General features: G+C 37.7%; 1 protein-coding gene across 2 annotated transcripts in view; it reads left to right on the forward strand.

The window, feature by feature from the left end:
* Positions 1-21272, forward strand: part of NALCN (sodium leak channel, non-selective) — a 222673-nt gene that overhangs the window by 145604 nt on the left and 55797 nt on the right. For both annotated transcript variants that reach the window (XM_085056984.1, XM_085056992.1), the window contains exon 16: positions 21054-21190. In XM_085056984.1, the coding sequence (XP_084913110.1) occupies positions 21054-21190 (137 nt within the window). The remainder of the gene's footprint in view (positions 1-21053; positions 21191-21272) is intronic.

Genomic DNA, 21272 nt, shown 5'->3' on the forward strand with positions numbered 1-21272 from the left:
AAACATAGCAATTAATACTTTTTTTTATCACTACCCAGTTACTTTTCCTTCTTCACTACTCAGATTAGAAAATCCCTGATTTATAATAAGACTTTTGGCTGCCTGCTATCTAAAGGGAGAGGATCTGATTTCTGAACATTGGTCGAGATAATTGTAGCACATATATTCTAAATATGAATTTGACACTGCTTCCCTTCATGCAAGAATACATAAGTGGAATTTTGGTTAATTTCAGTCAAGACAAAGCAAGTTCATCTCTAAAGAGAAAGTGCTGAGTCCTTCTACATTTTTCTCTAAAGTGAATTTGAATAAAATTTTCAACTCAAATATTTATAGTCAGTAGAATAAAATATTTTTTATTGTTGCGTGACTGATCACCACAGCGTGCTATTGATTTTGGGAAACTCACAGATATTTGGTTGCTTGTAGAGTTGGAATGTATTGAACTAAAGCATTATTCACATGCCAGACAATCCAAACTTACATCCCCAGAGCAAACATAAAATTTTCTTGCTGTGATTCCTGTAGTATTCAGCTTTGTTTGTCTCTAAGCTGGAGAAAAGAAGCACAGTTTGTACTTCTAATCCTAAATTCATGTTCAGTCAGTTGTTGATTTTGCAATTATTACTTTGATTCCAGTGTCTGTGCTTTTCATTGGTAACTCAGAGCAATTGGATCCATATTTTTAATCCATGTAAAAGAAACCTCCAAAGAACAAAAACTTCAAGCACTTAAATGTAATGACTTTTAAAAAAGAAGTAAGATTATCTTCTTACATACACTGAAAAAAATAAATCATGATAACACTGTGTTCTTACACAGTGAGCAGCATAACAAAAGTTTTAATGTTTTTGTATTTAATCCAACACGCAGGAGTTTAGAAGCAACTGTCTTCACATTTCTGAACAATTATATTCAAGGAAACAAAATTCTCATTTAGATAAAGGTTGAAATTTTCTAAAGTGTCGAGGGATAGGATTCGTGTCACTTTGTTAGCCATGCAAAAAGTTAGGCATGTAGTCGAAGCTAGTCATCTGCACTTGCCTGTAGTCATAGTTACCCTCCAGGGAATGATTCATCCCATCCAAGTTGGGTGCTCTCTTTTTTCTGTTACAGAGGAAGTCTGGACAGTTAATTAGGCAAAATGCCTTCTTTTTAATGGATTAAGTTAAACGACATAAATATCCGAGTTTAATGAATTAGGAACCTATATTTCCTTGACATTTAATCGTATGGGTGCTTTCACATAAGTGAAGCTGAAAATCATAGTGTGTAACAGCAGGCACATTACTGAAGTGCCTAGGCTGGGATCCTAATTTAGGTTCAGGACTTAGATGATAATGGCATCAAAGGGGGATAAAATCAACATTCAAAGCTGGTCATCTCTCTTCACTCACAGCAGAAAACAAAACCTGCATTTGTGAATTCAGGTTCATAAAATAGCAGGTCCCTGGCATTGGCACTTCAGTTAGCTTTCTAAGTGTACATGGCACAAATTTGACAGGATCATTGTAGAAGTTCCTGACTTCCACCTGGGTTGGTTCAGAAGGCAGTACAGGCCCTGTCTCACCTGTGGAGCAAAAGGTATGCTCAGAGGCAAAAGCAGTGTGGTCTGTGTGAAACCAGACATTCACCATTTGCTATGGGAATATGTCAGAAGTGTGGCTCTCACACATTTTAATGTATCCTGCTAAGACTTTGTAGTTATGTTTGGTCTTAAAAGACAAAGTTACAAATAATTGCTTCCCCAGAGAATGAGGCTCTCACTACAGTGCCAATAATGTTGAGGATATCCATCTTATATTCTCCGCAATGATATGTTATTGCTGCATCAATATCAAGATACTGGAATTGCTTTTTTTTTAAATTTATTATGTTGTTCTGTTATTATTCTTGCCAATATGCTTACCACCTTTCTCCACTTACCATGACCATTATCGTTACCATTTTCTCACCTACTGTTCTTTTTCTTTCACATCCAGAAACAGTTAGTGCCATCTTTTCTATACATTCAACCATACATTTCTTAGTGCCAGTTATCATTTCTCCATGATCATTGTTGAAGGAGTTTACTCATCCACCTGTTGCTGGAAATTTGCAAAACAACAGTCTGTTTATTAGGAGAGCTTCCATAAATTCATGGATGCAGCACTGCTTTTCTTGACTCTCATTTTTAAACGGATCTCTCATTTTTAAAGTTGGCTCTTGCTCTGGGAATGTTCACTCCTCTATATTTTTTGGACTAAAACATCCTTCTAATAATTTGTTATCTGTGTTTCTGTGTCCCAGACATATATCCTTTGCTGAAATTCATGATGTGAGGAAGGCTTTCATGCAAACTAGGTTTCCAACATGAAAGTCCCACTGACAAAGAGATAAAAATGTCTTAATGTTTTCCAGAATGAAATACAGAAGTCAGGTCTGCAACCTGATCTTCCAGTCTCTCACATAGATAGCATATATCTGCTTTCAGTGCTTGGGATGGTTGCAGATTTTAACTCATTTTTCGGTTTGGGGTTTTGTTGTTGTTTTTCTGTTGAAATCAGATGACCAGGAAGAGAAGGCCAATGTTTTACTACTGACCTCTTGAGTATACATTCATGTTGATTGGTGGAACAGTCAGTCTGTGTATTTATGCCTTTTCATTTTTGTTTGCTTTTTTCACTATTTCTAGATACTAAGCTGTGAAATTTGGTTTCCGTACACTCTTGCCCTTCAGATATTCATCACAACTTCATGTAAAGTAGTTCTAACAACTCAAACAGCTCACTTCTCTAGTGAAAGTACATTCTATTTTTATAGTTTCTGCTAGATGCTCCTGCTGCTGTCTTTTTATATTATTGTCTGTAGAACAAATAAAGGGAGTAGCCTGAACTAAATGCACTGCTTATTTTCCTTTAACTGTGAGCTTCTAAGAATAAATATTTCTGCATTCATCTATTAGTTTTTGTCAAGAAATCTTCAAAATTAAGCTCCTGTGGGAGCTTTGCAGAGGTGAGGGCTAACAAAGAGGTGTATTCAGCAGAACTGGTCATAGAAATAAGATGAGTTAAAATCTGACTATAGCCAAACTGAAGGCTGTGTTCTCCAGTACCATGAGGCCAAGTTCTACCCAAGTTGGTTCTGGTGGGAGGACGAAGTCTAGATTGTCTGGAATGAAGGATAATTGAATTTATAATTCTGGCCTCATGGGGTGCCAGAAGCAGTACAAAAATAAAAGCTATTCCTTAATGTAGATTTGGGAATTGAGAAAATACAATCAAGCTGCTTGCAAAATCTCTAGGAACTGAAACTGTTAATGCTATTATTTTTAATCTTTGAATTGTGATATCAACAGATCTGCATCAAGCTTCTCTGAAAAGACTTCCTGATGTCAGAAGAAGATTATTTTCTGGTTCAGTTCTGGGAGATCGAAGTTTGCCAGCTTGTTTTCTGAAGCTGTGTAGCTTGTATAGGAGTTCAGGAGTTGTAACAGATTTTCTCCAAGAGAGCCATAATGTGATCTACACTTATATTTGGCACCACTCATATTTTCATTTTGTTTCAAATGTGTTTGCCCTGAAAAACTAACCTGAAAGCCTGTAATGGGTTTAAGTATTAATGCAAGTAAGTGGAAAAATACTTGTGGATACTTGTTGAAAGTTGCAATTTTTAAGAGATGGTAAGAGTTTCAATAGATACCCTTTTATCTTAAGGTGTTACTGGGAATGCATATTGTGGCTAGCACAGGTTTTTCCCATGAGAAATTTTCTTGTGTTTTATAAATAAAGATAAAGTTTGGATGTTGTTGGAACAGTGTCCCAGAACTTGGACAATGCAGGCCTGGCCAGTCAGGCCTGGGGGAAGGCTTCTGACTGACCAGTCTGGGTGACTTTTGAGAACTCTATATATGTGATGAAATCAAAACAATAAAGGTCATTCCTTCTTGCCACTGAGAACTGGTGTTTTCATTACTCTGCTAGCTGCTCAACAGCGACAGCATATTTTTCTGTGTATGTGTGGGAATTACCCTGTCTCTCTCTAAATTCACAATAATGTGGGAATTTGGGCTAAGCATGAGCAGGGGCAGGAGAAAGTAGTAAGATTATTCACAATGAGATTACAGAATCATTAGGGCTGGAAGATCATCTGGTCCAACCCCCCTGCCAGGGCAGGGTCACCTGGAGCAGGTGACGTGGGAGCACATCCAAGTGGATTTTGAATGTCTTCAAAGGGAGACCCCATGACCTCCTGGGCAGCCTGTTCCAGTGCTCTGCCACCCTGTGTAAAGAAGATCTTCCTCATATTGAGGTTTTCATTTATGGCCATTACTTCTCGTCCTGTCTCTGGGCGCCACTGAAATGGTAGAAATGATAATTATTTTTTGTTTTCCTATGTACAACAACTACATTTTCTTCGTCTTGTTAGTGTTTCCTTGAAAATCACCAATGTATGTTCTTGTTTTATAAAATACTGTTCTGTCAAACTCCCTCTGTGTTAGACATGCCTGCATGTGTGTGCACGCAGGCACTCACATATGCACATACGTACATACATTCTCAGTGACACACGTCTGCTATAAATTTTTCTGTAAAGTCCTCCAGGACTGTCCTCACTATGTCATGCCCAACTGAGCAAAAGTGACCTCTTCCAGTGTTTCAACAAGTGTGACCCACAGGCCTGACTTGATCTGTTCAGACATGCATTTCTTTCATGCCTCTCCCACTATTCCTTTTCATTCTGGAGCTCCAGAGAGGTTTGCAGTATCCTTGCAAATTCAGAAGGAAAGAGTGAGATATGGCTTCTTTTTTCTTTTTTAATTCATTCCCCCTAACTTCTGGCCTTGACAGTATAGTTGCATCAATTCTCTGAGGAATGGAGAGGAATAAGCTTCTTCAGAGATAGTGATATCTTAGGTATGTTAAATTGTCCTTCCATGGCATTCTTTCCTGTATCTGGAATGCAGGATACCCACTTTGCAAAGTCACTTGCCCTTACTTTTTTGCTTATAAGTCAGAAGATTCCAGGTACCTGGAAAAACTAAGAGGGGGAATTTCAGACTCAGGCAAGGAGCTTGTAGAAAAGGTATAATTGAGCATCTAGCAAAGAATTCAGATTCATTTGCATTGACCACATTCTTCTGCAAAGAACCATGTACTTCAATCATATTTAAAATATTTCAGTAAGTTTTTTTAAAAAGAGAGAAAAATAAACCAAAAAATTAAAGAATCTAACTATTTATCTTGTGGAACATACAGAAAAACCTCTGAATCAGATATATTTGGGTTATACAGTCAGTGCCTTGGGGTAGTTAAAAAGCTTGCAATATACTACATTCCATTCTGCTCTAAAAATAATGTGAATTCAGGGCACATGAGGTACCCTCTAGGCAGTAGTATAAGCAGTTATGTTAGGGCAAAAAAACACTGATCAAAATGCCAGGAAAAGCTCTTCTTTTTGCAGTTGTTTCCATGTTCTTTGAAAAGAGTATAAGAAATTTAAGACCTCCTGAGTGTACCTGCAGGTGCTTGTTTTTCTATTCTGTGCATCTGATTATTGTATCTTAAGTGTGTATTTTGGGTCTGTTTACCATAAAAACATAGTATATATTTTTGCTCTCTAATACAAGCAGCCTGTGATTTTGAAACTACACAGACATATGCATGTGTGCCAACCATTTCAGAATCATAAAATTTTTCTCCATTTCAGGTCCTGCAAATACCTTTGCTACATACGCGTATGTCAGTGCAGGTGTACACATACACTCACACACAGCAAACTTGTCAAATACACAGTTTTTCAACGTGACCTGATTTTTACAGTTTTCAGAACAACAACAGATCTCTTTTAAAATCATGCCAATTTGATAAAAGTGCTGAATATATTCCCAAAGCTTACAAATGTATGGGTATGCCTTATATTGTTCTTAAAACAAAATCCTTAAATCCTTAACAGCTCAAATAGTGCCTCTAATGAGCTTCCTTCTGCTTAGCACCCTTTTTCTCCCATTGACCATGTCTTAATTCCACAATATTATTTTATCCATTTTCAGTAATGAAAGTATGTGGAGTAACTACATATCTTGTTTGCAATGGCAGTGGCTTTTCCTAGTAAAGACTTTTACTTTGGTAATGCACGTGTATTGTGTTTAAATGTGACTCCTTTCAGACCTCTATCCTAAAATTAGTGCTCTTTAAGTGTGATGTTGCTTGGTATTCAGTGTGATGGTCACTGACATCAGAGGAAAGCCTTCCATTTCCTAGTAACCTGTAGCTTCATGCCTCTCTTACAGTTCTTAATTGCATCACTAAATCACGGACTAGTCTGAGTTGGAAGGGATCCACAAGGATCATCAAGTCCAACTCTTAAGCAAATAGCCCGTGCTGGGATTGAACCTGCAAGCTTGGCATTATGCTCTATCACTGTCAGTGTCACCTGAAAGTACAACAAAGGCATTCACAATTGCTTGGCAGTTCCTTGTGACCAGTGATTGGTAGAATTTCACCATATATGTTTCTGGTAAAAAAAACAGTGCCAAATTGTCCGTAGAAATTTATTACGAAGCTTACTGAGGAAGAATCTGTCGGCTCAGAATGTAGCAACAGGTCTACAAAACAAAGATCCTCCTGGATCAACGTCTACGTCCTGATGGTGGTCAGAAAACTATATTTAGGAACTTACAGAAGAAAAGGGAAATCACAAAGTGGTATTTCATTCTCTGGTGATATTTCATACTTGAGTGATAGTCACTCTCCAGGGACATAGGAGCTTCCAGTGTCCAACATGGTGTATCTTTGTCTAGTGGTTCTTCATGGATTTTTTTCTTGCATGTCTGTTAAACTGATTTTCAAATCTGTGTAGAATCTAGCATTTACTGCCGGCAGTAGCAAAGGTAAATTTAACAGTGCAGTATGTGAAAAGATACTTCTTTTTCAACTTAGAAATCTGCCACTTTATTTTTTCATTTGATGCCCTACAGCCTGTGATGTGCAGCTATTCCAGTCAAATGCTTCCTCAGTGCTCTCTCTCTCCTACCATGCCTATTAGTTCCAATGTTTTCTGTCTTTGTGCACCTTTACATGTAGCTTTAGGATCAGAGCAAAGTTTTTTTTCACTAGGTAACTCCATTTGAAGTGATCTCCTTTTGCAAGAAAATTCAGCAGTTTAACTAACACATCTTGGAAGAAGTCATGGTTTATATTTCTTACAAACCCCGTCTTTTTTTTGTTGTTGTTTTTTCAAAGTAAATAAGTCAGCATGTGAAATTACTAGGATAGAATTTCGGTGACATCTTTTATTGGAAGTTTTCTTGTTTTCTTTTTAACAACAATTCAAAATATCTAGTCCATAATAGAAAAAGTATGAGGAAGTCAGTCCTGTCTCCCTACATACAGCTAGTTTGCTGAGGCCTTGCTGGTCCTGTTTTTCATGGATTTCATTTTTTTTCTTTGTTTTCATTTGCTCTGCTCAGAGCTCTTTTCTGGTGAGGCAGCTTAGTGTTTGAAAGCAAAGTGTTTATAGGGGAAGTCCAGGCAATCCAGATACAGCCCTTATTCATTCAGAAGATGGTTCTGACCTTACTCATGTTACTTCCAGTGAGTCTCAGTATCCTGGTAATGTGAATATCATTTTGGAAGACCTATTAACAGCTCCTTTTTCCAGTGAGGAGCAAAATTGTACTCACACTTTATGACCTAGTATTACTTTTCAGTATGAAGGAGTTTTTCTCCCCCTCTGCTCCCTTCTCCCCCGATTCTTGTTAAGTAGAACCAGAGCACATAGTTCACTACTGCTTTTAATTGATACCACAAACAATGACAGGACAAGCACTGGTAATTGGCTTTTTGCGTACATGGCCCCAAAAGCTATGTTGAGTGATACCTCAGAAGTGACATTTTGCCTGTCAGTAGAGGAGGAGTTGGAAAAGACAGGATTTGGGATGCTGAACAGGTTTGGTCAGAATACATTGCCGGAGCCCTGTGCCTTTCACCCAGCACCTCCAGGCAGTCAGAAGATCCGGGAAGATGCCAATGGCAATTTCAGCAGTTGCATTACTTCCAAATTTTGTGTGCTGAGGTTTCAGCATTAAAGTAGAGTTTAAGCATGGGGATTTTTCATTAACATACTGTGTGAACAAGGTGTTATAATTGGTATATCTAATTTAAACGTACTTGGCATAAAATTTTATATATGTGAATGTGTGTGTGAAAAACAAGCTTTTTTAAGCCTAGTTGGAGTTACTTGCCTCCAGAGTATTTTTATTCCGAGAACAGTGCTTGAGGTAATTCTAAATGGGAAATAACTATAAAATAGAATAAAAATGAAAAATTGCCTTTTCATTATATCTGATTCCATGTGAATGGATTTTTAACAAGTGGCAGGAAAGATAAGTGTCAAGTACATTTCATTAACCAATGAAAAATACAGCAATGGTTCCACACTGAAATTTATGTACTCCATAAAATGCATAAAATCCTTCTTTTCATCATAGAGGGAAGATAGAAATTTCACGAAATTCAAGTTGGTCCCCCATTCCTGGGACATATGCAGAACATTTAAAGTAGCATTATTTCAAAAGTAGTAAGTTTTTCAGAGACTGTCCATTCATAAAAAACAACCTTTCAAGACTGGAAAATAAGGTCATCTGGAAAACTATTCGTGATAGACTATTTCTTTCTTAATAACTAAGAAGGTTTTGAAAGTCTCTTGAAGGCTGTAGCTTCAAGAAACTGTTGTTGTTTGAATTTTTTCGTGCCTCTTACCTCATCTGACATCGTTTTTGAAAACAGTATCAATGGATCACAAATTCTGGGTGATATGTTTTATTTGTAATATTGAAATAAAAACCCATGTATTGATTCAGAAGTTGCCAATTCCTAGTATATGTAATACAGTATTATCTGTCAAAAAACTCAATAAATTCAAGAGGGTTTCTCCTGAAGGAAGGTTTTATGGTATAAAATAGAGACCTTTGAATATTCTAGCCAGAGATCATATTCGAAGCACACACTTTTCAAGGAGGAGAGATGAGAGTCAGATTTGCTATGAATGTGAGAATAGCAGTAACAAAAATGTAAATGTAAGCTTCTGCTGCTTCATTTATATCACCAGGAATAAAACGCTTACCTAGCTTTTATATCAGCAGAAGCTCATTTAACCTTTATATTTTGTTTTCTTTAGTTGATAGCAACAGAAAATGTAAGTGTGTGTCAGGGCTCATAAGTGATTCTAGATGGTCCATCCTCTGAATTAAGAGACAGTCCTGCAGCAGTTTCGAATGAAGGACTTTTGCTAGCACTGCTAGTTATTTTGATAGCAGTTGGATTCTTGAAAATTCATGCTGGATTTGCCTTTGTGCCCTTCTGTGTCCCAGTGGTCTGCATTGCCTTTTCTGAGCTGCATTTTAGGCCCATAGGAGCTTGTGAATCTATGGTCTTGTTTACACATTGTGATTAACTTCTGCATACTTAAAAGAAAAAGTAGAAGCCTGGCCTTTGCATGAGATTTAATTCCTGGTTCATTAAAAATAGCTAGTAACTCAGAAGAATTAATTCATTATATTTTAACTGCATTTTTTTGGTACCTGAGTCTAAGTCAGTCACTTCTTTTCCACTTAAAATTCCAAGGACTTCTCTTTATAGTTCCTCGGGAATGTTAAAAACGTAACAGAAGATGAGGAAGCCTGCAGCGTTTTCCTGCATAATATCCAATGAGTGGGAGCTCTATTTCAGAATGAAGGGAGAATTCTTACACATCTTTCTCTTTAAAGAAGCAGCCCATCATCACAAGGACACAAAGAAAACCATCTCCATCTCTTGTGAAAGGGAATAACAGAACTCAGGAATCTAAAATGGCTAAAATTTCATCAGCAAATTTGTGTGGGAGAAAGGGCATCCAGTAACACCAAATTATCTCTGTTTTCATCGAGTCCAGCCAAGAAGGTTTCTGAGGTAATTTGGATCAGCCTTTGTGACCTCCCAATTACCACTCGTCTAGGTTTGCCTCTGCATATCCTTTGGTTAAATGAATCTTCTGTCTGAATTTCTGTACTGGAAAAATACTGTGAAACCTCAATGAATCTAAAACTCAGGCCACTTATGTCAAATTAAATGTTCTGCCTCTAATTCAAAATGAACAAACCAACCAGCCACAAAAAGGCAAGGGGCAGCTAATTTGTGCAAAGACAAAGTCTCTCCTGTTTAAAGAAATGTCCTGGATTATGACCTCAGCTACATCTGTGAATTTTTTCTCAACTTCAGTAACATTTTCTATGTAAGGGTACTTGATTGTAGAAATTGGTCCACTATGTGGATGGAAAATATTTAAATCTAAGTTATATTAATTACCTTCTCAGAGAACCTAATAGAACGCAGTAATGATTTGAGCAAAAGTACAAGTTATAAAGAGATGATGTATGCATGTGCACAACAGTGAAACTGAAGAGCATATTTATCTGTTGTCCTGCAGCTCATAGCTGTCACCAAATCATAGGATCATAGAAAAGTCTAGAATGGAAGGGACCAGTGAAGTACACCTGGTCCAATCTGCTGTTGAAAGCAGGCCATTAGATGAGTTTACCCTGAATCCTATTGGGTCGATTTCTGAAAATCTCTATGGTAAAATTTCTTGGCTTCTCTGGGCAACATATTCCAGTGATTGTCTTCATAGTGAAGAATTTATTTGTTCTGTCTAGAGGAGCTCTTTTTCATGAAGCAAGTGGTATTCTTTGCCTCCTGTCCTGTGACCAGGCCTCCTTGTGAAGAGTGTTCCTTCATATTCTCTAGAACTATATTATAGATAAAATTTCTGTGGACCCTCCACAGACCCCTCCAATTTGGCAATCTCAAACAAATCCGACTGCATGGGTATCAGATCAAGTGCACAGCCACATGCGTATTTAGCTAAACACATTAAAGGAAATAGATGCACATGGCAATGGTGTTTACAATAAAAGAACTTTAGAAAAAAAGTACAAAAAAGAGTACTGTGCACGGTGGTTGATGTTTACTTATTCCTCTAAGACCAAGAATAATGAACTCATTACCACATTTGATAGTTATGTTAGTGGATTTTTAGGAGTATTTATCTGGTGTCTCATCTGAATTTTGTTCCATGTTTCAAATGAAACATTCTTGTCCTAACTACAGTAGGTCATCCTTTTCGTCTTTGTAGAAATCATATATGTGTGAGAAGATACTGTAATATTGGCCTGTGCCAGCAAAGTACCCCTTTACAAGAGTGTCCAAACACACTGTGGCACACTAAAAAAAAGGAGGAAACATAGGTTTGCATTGCCGCAGCCCACAGAAGCAAAATGCCATCTGCTGCACAAGCACCTGCATCACGATCTGTGACAAATATTTTTCAGCATCCACACATAACTGCTTCCACCTCAGGCAGCCCTCAAAAATACATACGGATCACATAGGTTGGCTTTGAAATCTGGAATTAGGTTTGTGTGGCATAGGTATGTGAAAAGGTTTAACTCCAACCACACAGTTGCTCATTTACTCTGAGAATCAGAAGAGTAAAATTGAGAAAGCTCATGGATTGAGATACAGACAGTTTAATAGGTAAAACAAAATCCATACATTTGCAAGCAGAACAAGGATTCACCATTTCCCATGGGCAGGCAAGTGTACAGCTATCCCTAGGAAAGCCATGTTTCATCACATGTAATGGTGACTTGGGAAGAGGAATTCCATCACTCCAAACATCCCCCCTTCCTTCTTTATACTCCAGCTTTATATACTAAGCATGATGCCATATGGTATGGGATATCACTATGGTCACCTGGGCTCAGCTCCCAACTTCTTGTGCATCCCCAGCCTCCTCACTGGTGGGGTGGGGTGAGAGCAGAAGAAGCCTTGACTGCTGAAATGCTGCACAGCAATAAAGAAAGCATGCCTGTGTTATCAGCACTGTTTGCAGGGAGAATGCAAAATGCAGGCCTATGTCAGCCACTGTGAAGGAAATTAACTCTGCCCCACCCAACACCAGTACAGTGTGTTTCCTACCAAGCAGATGAAACTAAGAGTAAGTCAAGTTGGATACGCCTTCTGTCCCTACAAGTTTAGTGGTGCTCTATCTCATGTAATACCCCATACGATGCATAGAGCAGCCTATACAAATCACATGTAATAAAAGTTTTGCATGTATGGGAAAAAAATCAGGCTTTCTATACTTAGGTATTAAGAGGACCTAGGTAAAAGTTATCTTGCTTTGTTAAACCATGAGCAGGGACATACACATTCTCTTCGGATTGAGTCATTTATCCCTATGACCTCTCTAGTCTTCAGCATTTTAAATACCTCTCACTGTCTGTATACTGATAAAAAGTCAAGATGATGACTTCCTCAGTCAATCACAACCTGGTTCACTGAGTGGCTTCAGCTCTTTTTTATATAAATGGGAGCTGCCTGTGGTGAGAACCTTTGGAAGTCCGCCCACAATTATAAGTGCCCAGATTGGCTCTGTTTTTTTCTGTGAACTCAACAGGGCAGATGAAGATGTGTGTCTCAGCTACATTTAGGTAAGGACCATTTGCAAAGCTACCTCCAGGAATTTTCCTTTCTGTAGAAACTAGAATAGGAGAGCAAATATTAAGAGTCTCTAAATTTTGTCACAATGGTAATTTCTTTGCTTCCCTTGCAGAAGCACCCTTTCATGTTGTGATAAATTCTACCCTCAGTCTTAAAGATGAACATATTGTAACTGGTTAATATTGAATCTTTACATTCGTACAAGAGCAGAATTCATACATCTTGTGCCTATGTTCACTGGAAAATACTTTAGTTGCTTGTTGTTCGTCATATATATAGTTCATAACAAATAATGATACCTAGTTTACATGAAGTCTCAAGCAGTTTCCCCAGTGAAATGGAGCATGTAATGCATTTTCTGTTATAATGGATATTCTTTTGTAACTCACTAACCTTTGTATGCAAGCAAAAATGTTTCTGCTACTTATACCAAGAGAAAAATAATGAATATGAAAATGGTATTTTTCATATTCATTATACCATTAATATGTGAAATACCTGTTAAAAGAAGAGTTACGCATCTTAGCATAAATTTATGTTTCATTTCCATTATCTGTTTTAAACTGTCCATCAAAAAATGTACCTGCCACTGAACTGTTTTTAAAAAAAGGTGGGGTTTATCGTATCTTAGATAAGGTAAATATTGACAGTGTTAGGGTAATGGTTTGACTCTATGGTCTTAGAGGGCTTTTCCGACCTAAATGATTCTATGAACCTATGAACGATTTTATCTTCCTTATACTGGAGCATCTTCTCAAAGATAGTAATTTAGCCAATCTGTATTAAGAGAGAAAGCTGTCCAGACATGCTCCCTGTCCTTAAATCTGGCCAGCTGGCACAGCCTGGATTGTACATACATCAGAGTTATTTTCTCTTCCCAACACTACCTACCATTTAAATAGGAAGTGTCCTTACTGCTTACAGGGAATGTGCCCAGTTGAGATAAGTGCCAAACTGTGCTCAGGCATGATCAGGGAGAGTGGTAGGTGGCTATGGCAAAAGGCATGCAGTTGGTCTTGCTAACAGTGCAATGCAATGGGCAATCTTATTCCAGTTCTTAGGCCCAAATCCCATTGCTGGTACAGGTGTAGCCTTGCACTGTCCCTGTATTCAGTGAAGGAGTTACCTTAAGGTCACAGTCTACCTTGCTTGTTTCACTCGTGGGACGAGCCAATATCTGGAGATACTTTTCCCAGTTAAATATTAGAAGTGCCTAGATGATTTTATAATTTACTTCACATTTGGAGAGCTGTCATTCGCTGAGATGAATATCATCACAGATGCTGTGGCCTAGATTCATCCTGCCTAGCACTGGAAGTCAGGCATTTGATTTAAAGAACATACTGGAAAATATTTTTTATCAACTTCCCTATTTAGTCAATGGAAAAAAAATAAACGTGTGAAATATGTAGCAAATCCAAGATCTGAACTGACCTCTAAAAATGTCTGTTCATCACTTTTGGCTGTAAAAGAGACCAAAACTAAATTAATTTAGGTGGGTACTTCAATCTAAAGGCAAGAAGGTTGAATCTGGTCTGGTAAGCACATTCCTTGCACCTGATTACAAACACAGACTGCACAGAATCTTGGATTGCCTTTTTTATAATTATATATTACTTGCCCCTGCAGAGGCAAAACTGTTTGAAAATACGGCTAAAGTGTAAACCATGTAGCAATGTTTGCCAGTCTGTAGTCAGTATGAAGTAATAGCTCTGAAAAATTCATTTTATTTATCTCAGTTGATCACAAGGAAATTATGAAAATTTGGATTGCTGTCTTCTTTTAGATAAACAGACTATATCTTAGCCAAATTTTGCTAGATAAGTTTTCCACTATTTGAATTGGAATCATATCTTGTCATCAGCATTTGTTCCTGAAGAACTGATAGGAGCTACAGTCACTGGAAGGAAGTTATTAAAAATCCCACATTTGTGAAATCTTACTCAATATCTGTTAAATTTGGGAGACATCATGCAAAACTGAAGAAAAAGTTATCAAAATGAACAACTAGGGAATAGCAGTCACAGCACCGAACCATACTACACACACAGCATATAAACCCTGTGACAGAGAAAAGTTGTTTATTAAAAAGACAGATCTTGTGCCTATGAGAAATGCATGTAATCTGGTTCCTCCATCTGTCAGGAACTTTTTCAGTTTATTTTACTCTTATATTATCAACAGTGCAGTCTCTGAGTGCCAGCACCACCGTAATCATAGCTTCTGGTATACTTCAGTGAAAATCCTCAAGCCAGTGCTAAATGTGGTTAAAATCAATTTAGGTTCTCTTTTACCATACCTGCATGGGAGAATTTTTTATTGCTTGCAATGTCCGCTTTGTTCAGGTGAGCCCAAAGGACAAAATTCACTACTGGTTCATCTAAGCAGTAAAAGAAGACAAGAGAGCAAGTTCAAACATTGACCCCCTGTCTCTGCATGCTGCAAAACTCTTCCCTCTCTGCTGGCTCTCTCCTGTAGCTCCTGCTTCTTTCTTCCAGGCAATACTTCAATACAGTTCAAGTAATATTTTAATTGAGAGACTGCTTTCAAAGACAGAAGAGACAAGACTCCACCAGGCTGGACTCTAAGACACACAGCAGAGCAGTAGTGCTCTCCTGCCAAACTACCTCTCAGTTAGGCAGTACTCAACCCAAATGTCATCCTACAGAAGTGCTGTGCAGGAGAATTGCACACAAAAGTTCACATGTTGTTTCAGATGCCTTGAAGAATTGGAAAACCTGTGGGAAAATAACTGGTGTAATTATGTCTCAGGGCCACCACGCAGGGCGTAGAAGAACCAAGAGGCAAATATTGTGGCTTGAAGTCACTGTGTACCATGTGACTTTAGGCAAGGGCTTAGGTCTTTGTCAGTCTTTTATATAGCACATAGACTTACTAATAAGATCTACAATTCATAAATACTTCATTTTAACACTGCAAGTGTTCATTTTACACAAACTCAATTTATCCAATTTTTTACACTAATTTCCTGGTTGATTTTACCTTTTATCTCGTGGTGCAGGGTGCTCAAACATAATCAACATTTTTCTTCATTGTAAATGAAATTGCAGGTGTAAATATTAGTAACTGAACATCTGATTTGTGTTGAATTTTAAATCAAGTGCAGGTAAAAAAATGTTGTTACAATTTGATGCCAAAGCTGAGTGTGGGACGTGACAGCTTACCCATATGGGTATCTTTTTTTAATATAGCTCATTCATGTCCAGAAATCTGCCAGGTCCCTAGATTTCAGAATAGCAGAAAGGAAAAAAGGGGCTCATTTAATCTGCCTTTCTGATTTTTAGTTGTTTAATTAATGTCATGTAATGCTAATTACTTGGGTTTCATTCAAAGCTCCTTTTGACAAGCTAATGGTGATGGTAAATCTGAGAACTCTGATAAATAAAAAAACCTGCAAAGTGCAAAGCTGTTGGTTGGGTGCTGGTATCAGTTTGTAATGTGTTTCATCCATGTGCACTCCTGTGCTCAAAGTGTTCAGTGTTGGAGCACATGGCATATCCTGCTAAGTGTGCAGCACAGATACTGTATTGTCATTTTATTCTTCAAATACAGCCCTTTCTAAAGAATATTTGCAGTGAAAAATGTTGCTATTTAGCAGTGCACTGTAATGTACCAAACAATAGTAATTTAAAATCATTCGCTAGTGAGACCTCCTGAACTTTGGCAAAAGGTTTGAACTTTTCAGTCACCATGAAATTATTCTGGGCACCTGGCCAGTTCATAAATAGGTTGTGTGTACATCAGTGGCAAAGCTTTTAATTTGGAACATGATTCATTTCAGCCTGTCAACTAAAATGAAAGAGTTAGAGCATTGCTGTAATTTTTTTTAATCTTTGATTTCATTGAAATACTTACAGAGCATTTAAGTGGATTTCACATACACTTCCCTCATACATTGCCTGGAAATTGCATCTTTCACTCTTTAAGTTTGGGATGTTACTGGCTCCTCCTCCACGATCAGAGCTAAATGAATAGATAACAAAACAAAAAGTTAGGAAGTGTAGGTCTTACCCTTTAGATACGCTTAATTCTGTATCTCCTTTGGCATGTTCTCAGCAAAGTGTCTTAGAAACTCATTGACAATGGTAAATTTGAGTTTTTGGTTTTTTTTGGCAAGATCAATACTTTTTAGAATGTTTCTGTCCCGAAGTGCAAATTGGTGATATTAAGATACTCATGTTAGTTAGCACTTTGAACTGTTCAAGCAATCTTGGTTATGTTACCAGACCCTGGAGCACTTCCACCTTTCAGACTGTCAGCTTCCACCTGAGCAAATCATGAGAATTCTGCATGTGCAGACACTTCTCACATCCTGCTTCCACAGGAGAGGATGTCAGCTGGAGGGCAGGTGTGACACTACCTTGCATTCACCTGAAGATCTGAAATGCACTGTGGCATGTCTCTTCTGCCAAACATAGGGAGAGATTATGGAAATGAAGCTCTCCTAATCCTCTCCTGATGCTTGTCTTGTTCCAATTCTCTAGTGATTTTTCAGCAACTCTGCTATCAGAGGAGTTGCAGTATTTACTGTAGAAGAACTCACTGCTTTCACCCTGTGCATGTTTACAGTGATCACTGTCTGGGTGACCCTTTTCCTCATGCCCAGTCATTACCTGCTGTCTCCTTTATTGTACCCTGCCTCTTCCAGTCTTCCACTTTTACCACCATTCATCCTACTGTGTGTATTTAGGTCAGCCACTTACAGGTTCTCTTCATTTTTAAGGGCCCAGATCTTAATTATACTAGAGCTGATTTTGGCAGTCACATTTTTGTTCAGAAGCCTTGAAGTCAAAAATAAATTTACTGAAGCTGAAGCTTCAATAAGTAGTATGGGTGAGACTACACCACGTAACACCTGTGCCATTGGAGAGAATTGGTACAATAAAGCAGTTTCTGCTGCCACCCCATTCACAGGGTGTGCAGGTCAAAAGGGTTTTCTTCAGAACAGATTCAGTCTCACCCAGGAGTATCTGTCTCATCATACATGGGGTTCAAAGCCCTGCTAAGGACCAGCCATTGGTTGTGATCCTTAAGCCTGGACTGCATTTTTGTGTAACTAAGGTGGAGCCTGTAGTTTTGTTTCCTCCAAGAAGAATCTGGTTTGCTTACCAACACAGCACATAAAGGGACCTAGCAGTGCTGATGATTCAGACTTCAGACTGCTCCAAACCAAATGAAGACACAGCCATAATGCCTTTCTGTGAGAGAAGGATCACACAAACATTCTCTTCACCTGCAAGTCTGCCTTCCTCACAGCTGTCTTTTGAATTGATCTAAGAAAATTATGTGAACAGATCAGGGAGAGCTTGGTGTTCAGGGACCTGTATCTGTAAGTATTATTCAAACAACCACAGGAATCCCAAATTCAAATACCCTCTCTGACACTCCTCACCATTTAGGTGCTATTTGGAAAAGTTCTTCTGATACGTGTTCAGAGTGGACTGTTGTACTGTACGTGTTGTGCCATTAAATCTGCTCCTGTAGGCTCAAGAAGCATAGAAGTAGTTAGATAGACACAAATTCTTTCAATAACTTTACAGATGTTAATGTTTTTACCATTCACAAGAGAATTTAGCCAGATCAGGCTGACAGAATATTGTTGAACATTCCCAGTAGGCTCTTGGGCTGCAGATGGAGGTCTGTGCAGAACAAGTCAGCCCAGTGTGCATTTCCTTGCCAATACTAAGAGTAATAAATAAAACCTAAATATCATAGAGAAAAATGTCCCAATATTTTATTTGAATTTATTGGGTTATTTGGGTCTAGCTTTTGCTAGAAACATTCTGCACCATCATAGCCCCATTTCAACATAATCCTGTACCTTTAAAAATATATGTGTTTGTTAAGTGTTAAAGAAAGGTGAAATATAAAGCTTCTAAGCAGCAATACAAAACAGGATGTGTGTCTTGTGGAGCAACAATTACACCCTAAATGCATGGAGGAGAACTCAGGGAAGCTAAATGCCTCACACTCCCCAATATGTAATATTATCACAGCATGAGTAATTGGAGATATTCTATAGAACTGCCTTGACTTTAGGTTATTTTAAAGCCTATCTTAAATCATTCTTCTATCCACTTCTTTACCTTTTGAACTATACAGTTTCCTGCTTTCAAGCTCTCCCTGCTCTGTTTTGCACTAAGACTTCAGACAATATTGCAATGTTCTCTATTCTGCATGCACTGACTTAGGAAAACAGGAGTTCATAGCTTTAAGTGACATTGTCTGTGCCAAAAATATGCATATTTATGCAATGTTTTCTTACTGAAAGACAAGTGTAAGAAACTGGAAACCTTTTTTTCCTCTAAAAATAATCACTTCCCAAAGCTTTCAACACTACAATGGGCAGGAAAAGGGCAGGGCAGAAAACAGTGCAGGGCAGAAAACAGTACAGGGCAGAAAAGCCCTGTTAGATTATCCAATTAATTTCCTTGTCAGTGAACGATTTCTTTTGGCAATACTCTGACATTTCAGGGGTTCTGACTAGTCTGATTTTGAAATGATGAGGCACTTCCCTCCAGAGATCTCTCTGAACACTCAGAGATCTCCCCATAAGGCTGGTAATCTTTGTTTTTATCCTAGAAATTCTATTTCTAAATTTCATTCTCTCATTTCTTTATTTGGTGTACAATACTGTATTGTTGAAGTAATTTGTTTTCACATATTTCTTACATAAATTTACATCATCTCCTCTGCTCTTACCTTATTATCGGTTATGGTAGATGTGGCATAAGTATTGGGACCCTTTAGTCTTTTTCTTCTTTTTTCTTCCTTGTCCCAGTTGGTTTACACAGCCCTCCCCTGGTTTCATGGCTCTGTTCAGCACTATTATAGCTTGTCAGTGTGAAAATGGTAAAAGGCATTCAGAAATTAATGCATACCCAGATATGCTCTCTTCAAAGCAGCACAGAGGGGAGCTGTGGACATCTGTACCATTTTTCATATCTCTGTAATGTCTAACCAACAGAGCTTAGTTGTGAACATAGCCTTTGGCTGGTAATGTAATTGGTGCCCAAATTGGTCTTCTGATGCTAAATTGAAGTCCAAGTTCATGTTTAGTTTCAGCTCTTATTCTTTATATAGAACTCTTTCAGTCTGTTATTTCCTGACACTGTTTCTAAATGTATCCTTTTCTTTGTCTAATGTGGTATATACAACTCTTCACATTTTAATATTGCGTGTGCTAATGTCATCATTTCTTCCTTTTAAGGATCATTAATAAAGCAGTGAAACAGGACTGGACACAATACAGATTTATGTAACATTTCCCTTTTGTTCTGACTCAGCTTTACTATTAATCATTAGTTTTTGTTTGTAGCTGTTCAGTTTTCTTCAGTTTTCAGTCCACATGACAACTTACATCCAACCGAATATTAATTGATTTTCAATTTAAGCTGTCATGTGGCTGGAAGTGGTGATGTTGCTGATAGCATGACAGTGCAGCTGAACAATTTTTCTTCTATAGCATGCTGCGGGAGCATGCATTTCACTAGGCAGGGCAAATGAGAGTTAAAGCTCTGTTTGAATTACTGGGCAATTGCCCCTGGTAAAAATCTGTAGCTGATATCTATCAGCAGTATTCCCTCCAGGTGCTGATGGTGAAAATGTCTTCTAAAATTTATGCTTCTAATCCTTTTCTTACAAGCAGGGGTGAGAAGGAGAATTGAAATTTCAGTTGAATGCTTGTTGAAACAGTATAAAACACACATACAGTTTAAAATAAATGTGAAAGTTAATTTCATTGCTTCTTTTTTGCTTGGTATTTTGTTGCAATAACCACTGAATTTCTTCATAAGGTAATCAGAATTCAGAAATCATATCTCTATATCATATATTTTGTCTTACGTAATTTGATTTAGCCATCATCTGTCCACATAGATAGATGTACCTGCCTTTTCTGTATTTGGATGGGTGGTATTCCATTGAGTAATTGTTTGTGGTTAATTATAAATGCAACATATGTGATTTGCCATAGCTAAATATCACTAATGTAGATGGATTATTTTGAGTTCTTTGTTACTACTTATAATACTCATCTAAACATAATTGTCCTGTTATTTTGTGTTCTGGGAGCTGGATTCTCTTAAAATTTCTGCCTTTTAAAGTGCTGTGTCGTCTCTGAATATCAAAGAGCTGTCAGCATATACAGAAAGATGTGCATAGTAAGAAAAGATCATGGATGTTTATTTGATGAAAGTGTTAGAATCTGTGAGGAAAACATAGTAATAAGCATATTGAATAGGACATTAATATGCTTTGTATTTTAAAATTAAAATTATTATGAATCCTCACATTTTATGTCTTTCAGTTAAAGGCATGGTATTGTTAGGTATTTGTCATCTTCTAGCACAGCGATTAACTTGTATCAAATTTACCTTCTGTAGGTCTTTGCTGCCATCTTCTGTTTCTTTAAGTGATTGCCATTGTTATTATTTGAATTCTGAAAAATAAGACTGGGGTATTACAGAGCAAAATCTCCCTTTCTATTTTTTTTTATTTCCTCATTTTCAGCTTAAGCAGAGTGAAGCTAATGCAGATACAAAGGAGAAGCTTCCATTGCGTCTACGCATCTTTGAAAAATTTCCAAACAGGCCACAAATGGTGAAAATCTCAAAGCTTCCTTCAGATTTCACAGTTCCAAAAATAAGGTATTGAAATATTTCCTTTCTGTAAACTTTTCTGGGGCCACATAATACCCAAAATATTTAATTTCTTTTTTCTTGTGTGTGC

The sequence above is a fragment of the Lichenostomus cassidix genome, chromosome 1, assembly GCF_008360975.1.
Source record: "Lichenostomus cassidix isolate B80296 chromosome 1, HeHo_3.0, whole genome shotgun sequence".
Taxonomy (NCBI): domain Eukaryota; kingdom Metazoa; phylum Chordata; class Aves; order Passeriformes; family Meliphagidae; genus Lichenostomus; species Lichenostomus cassidix.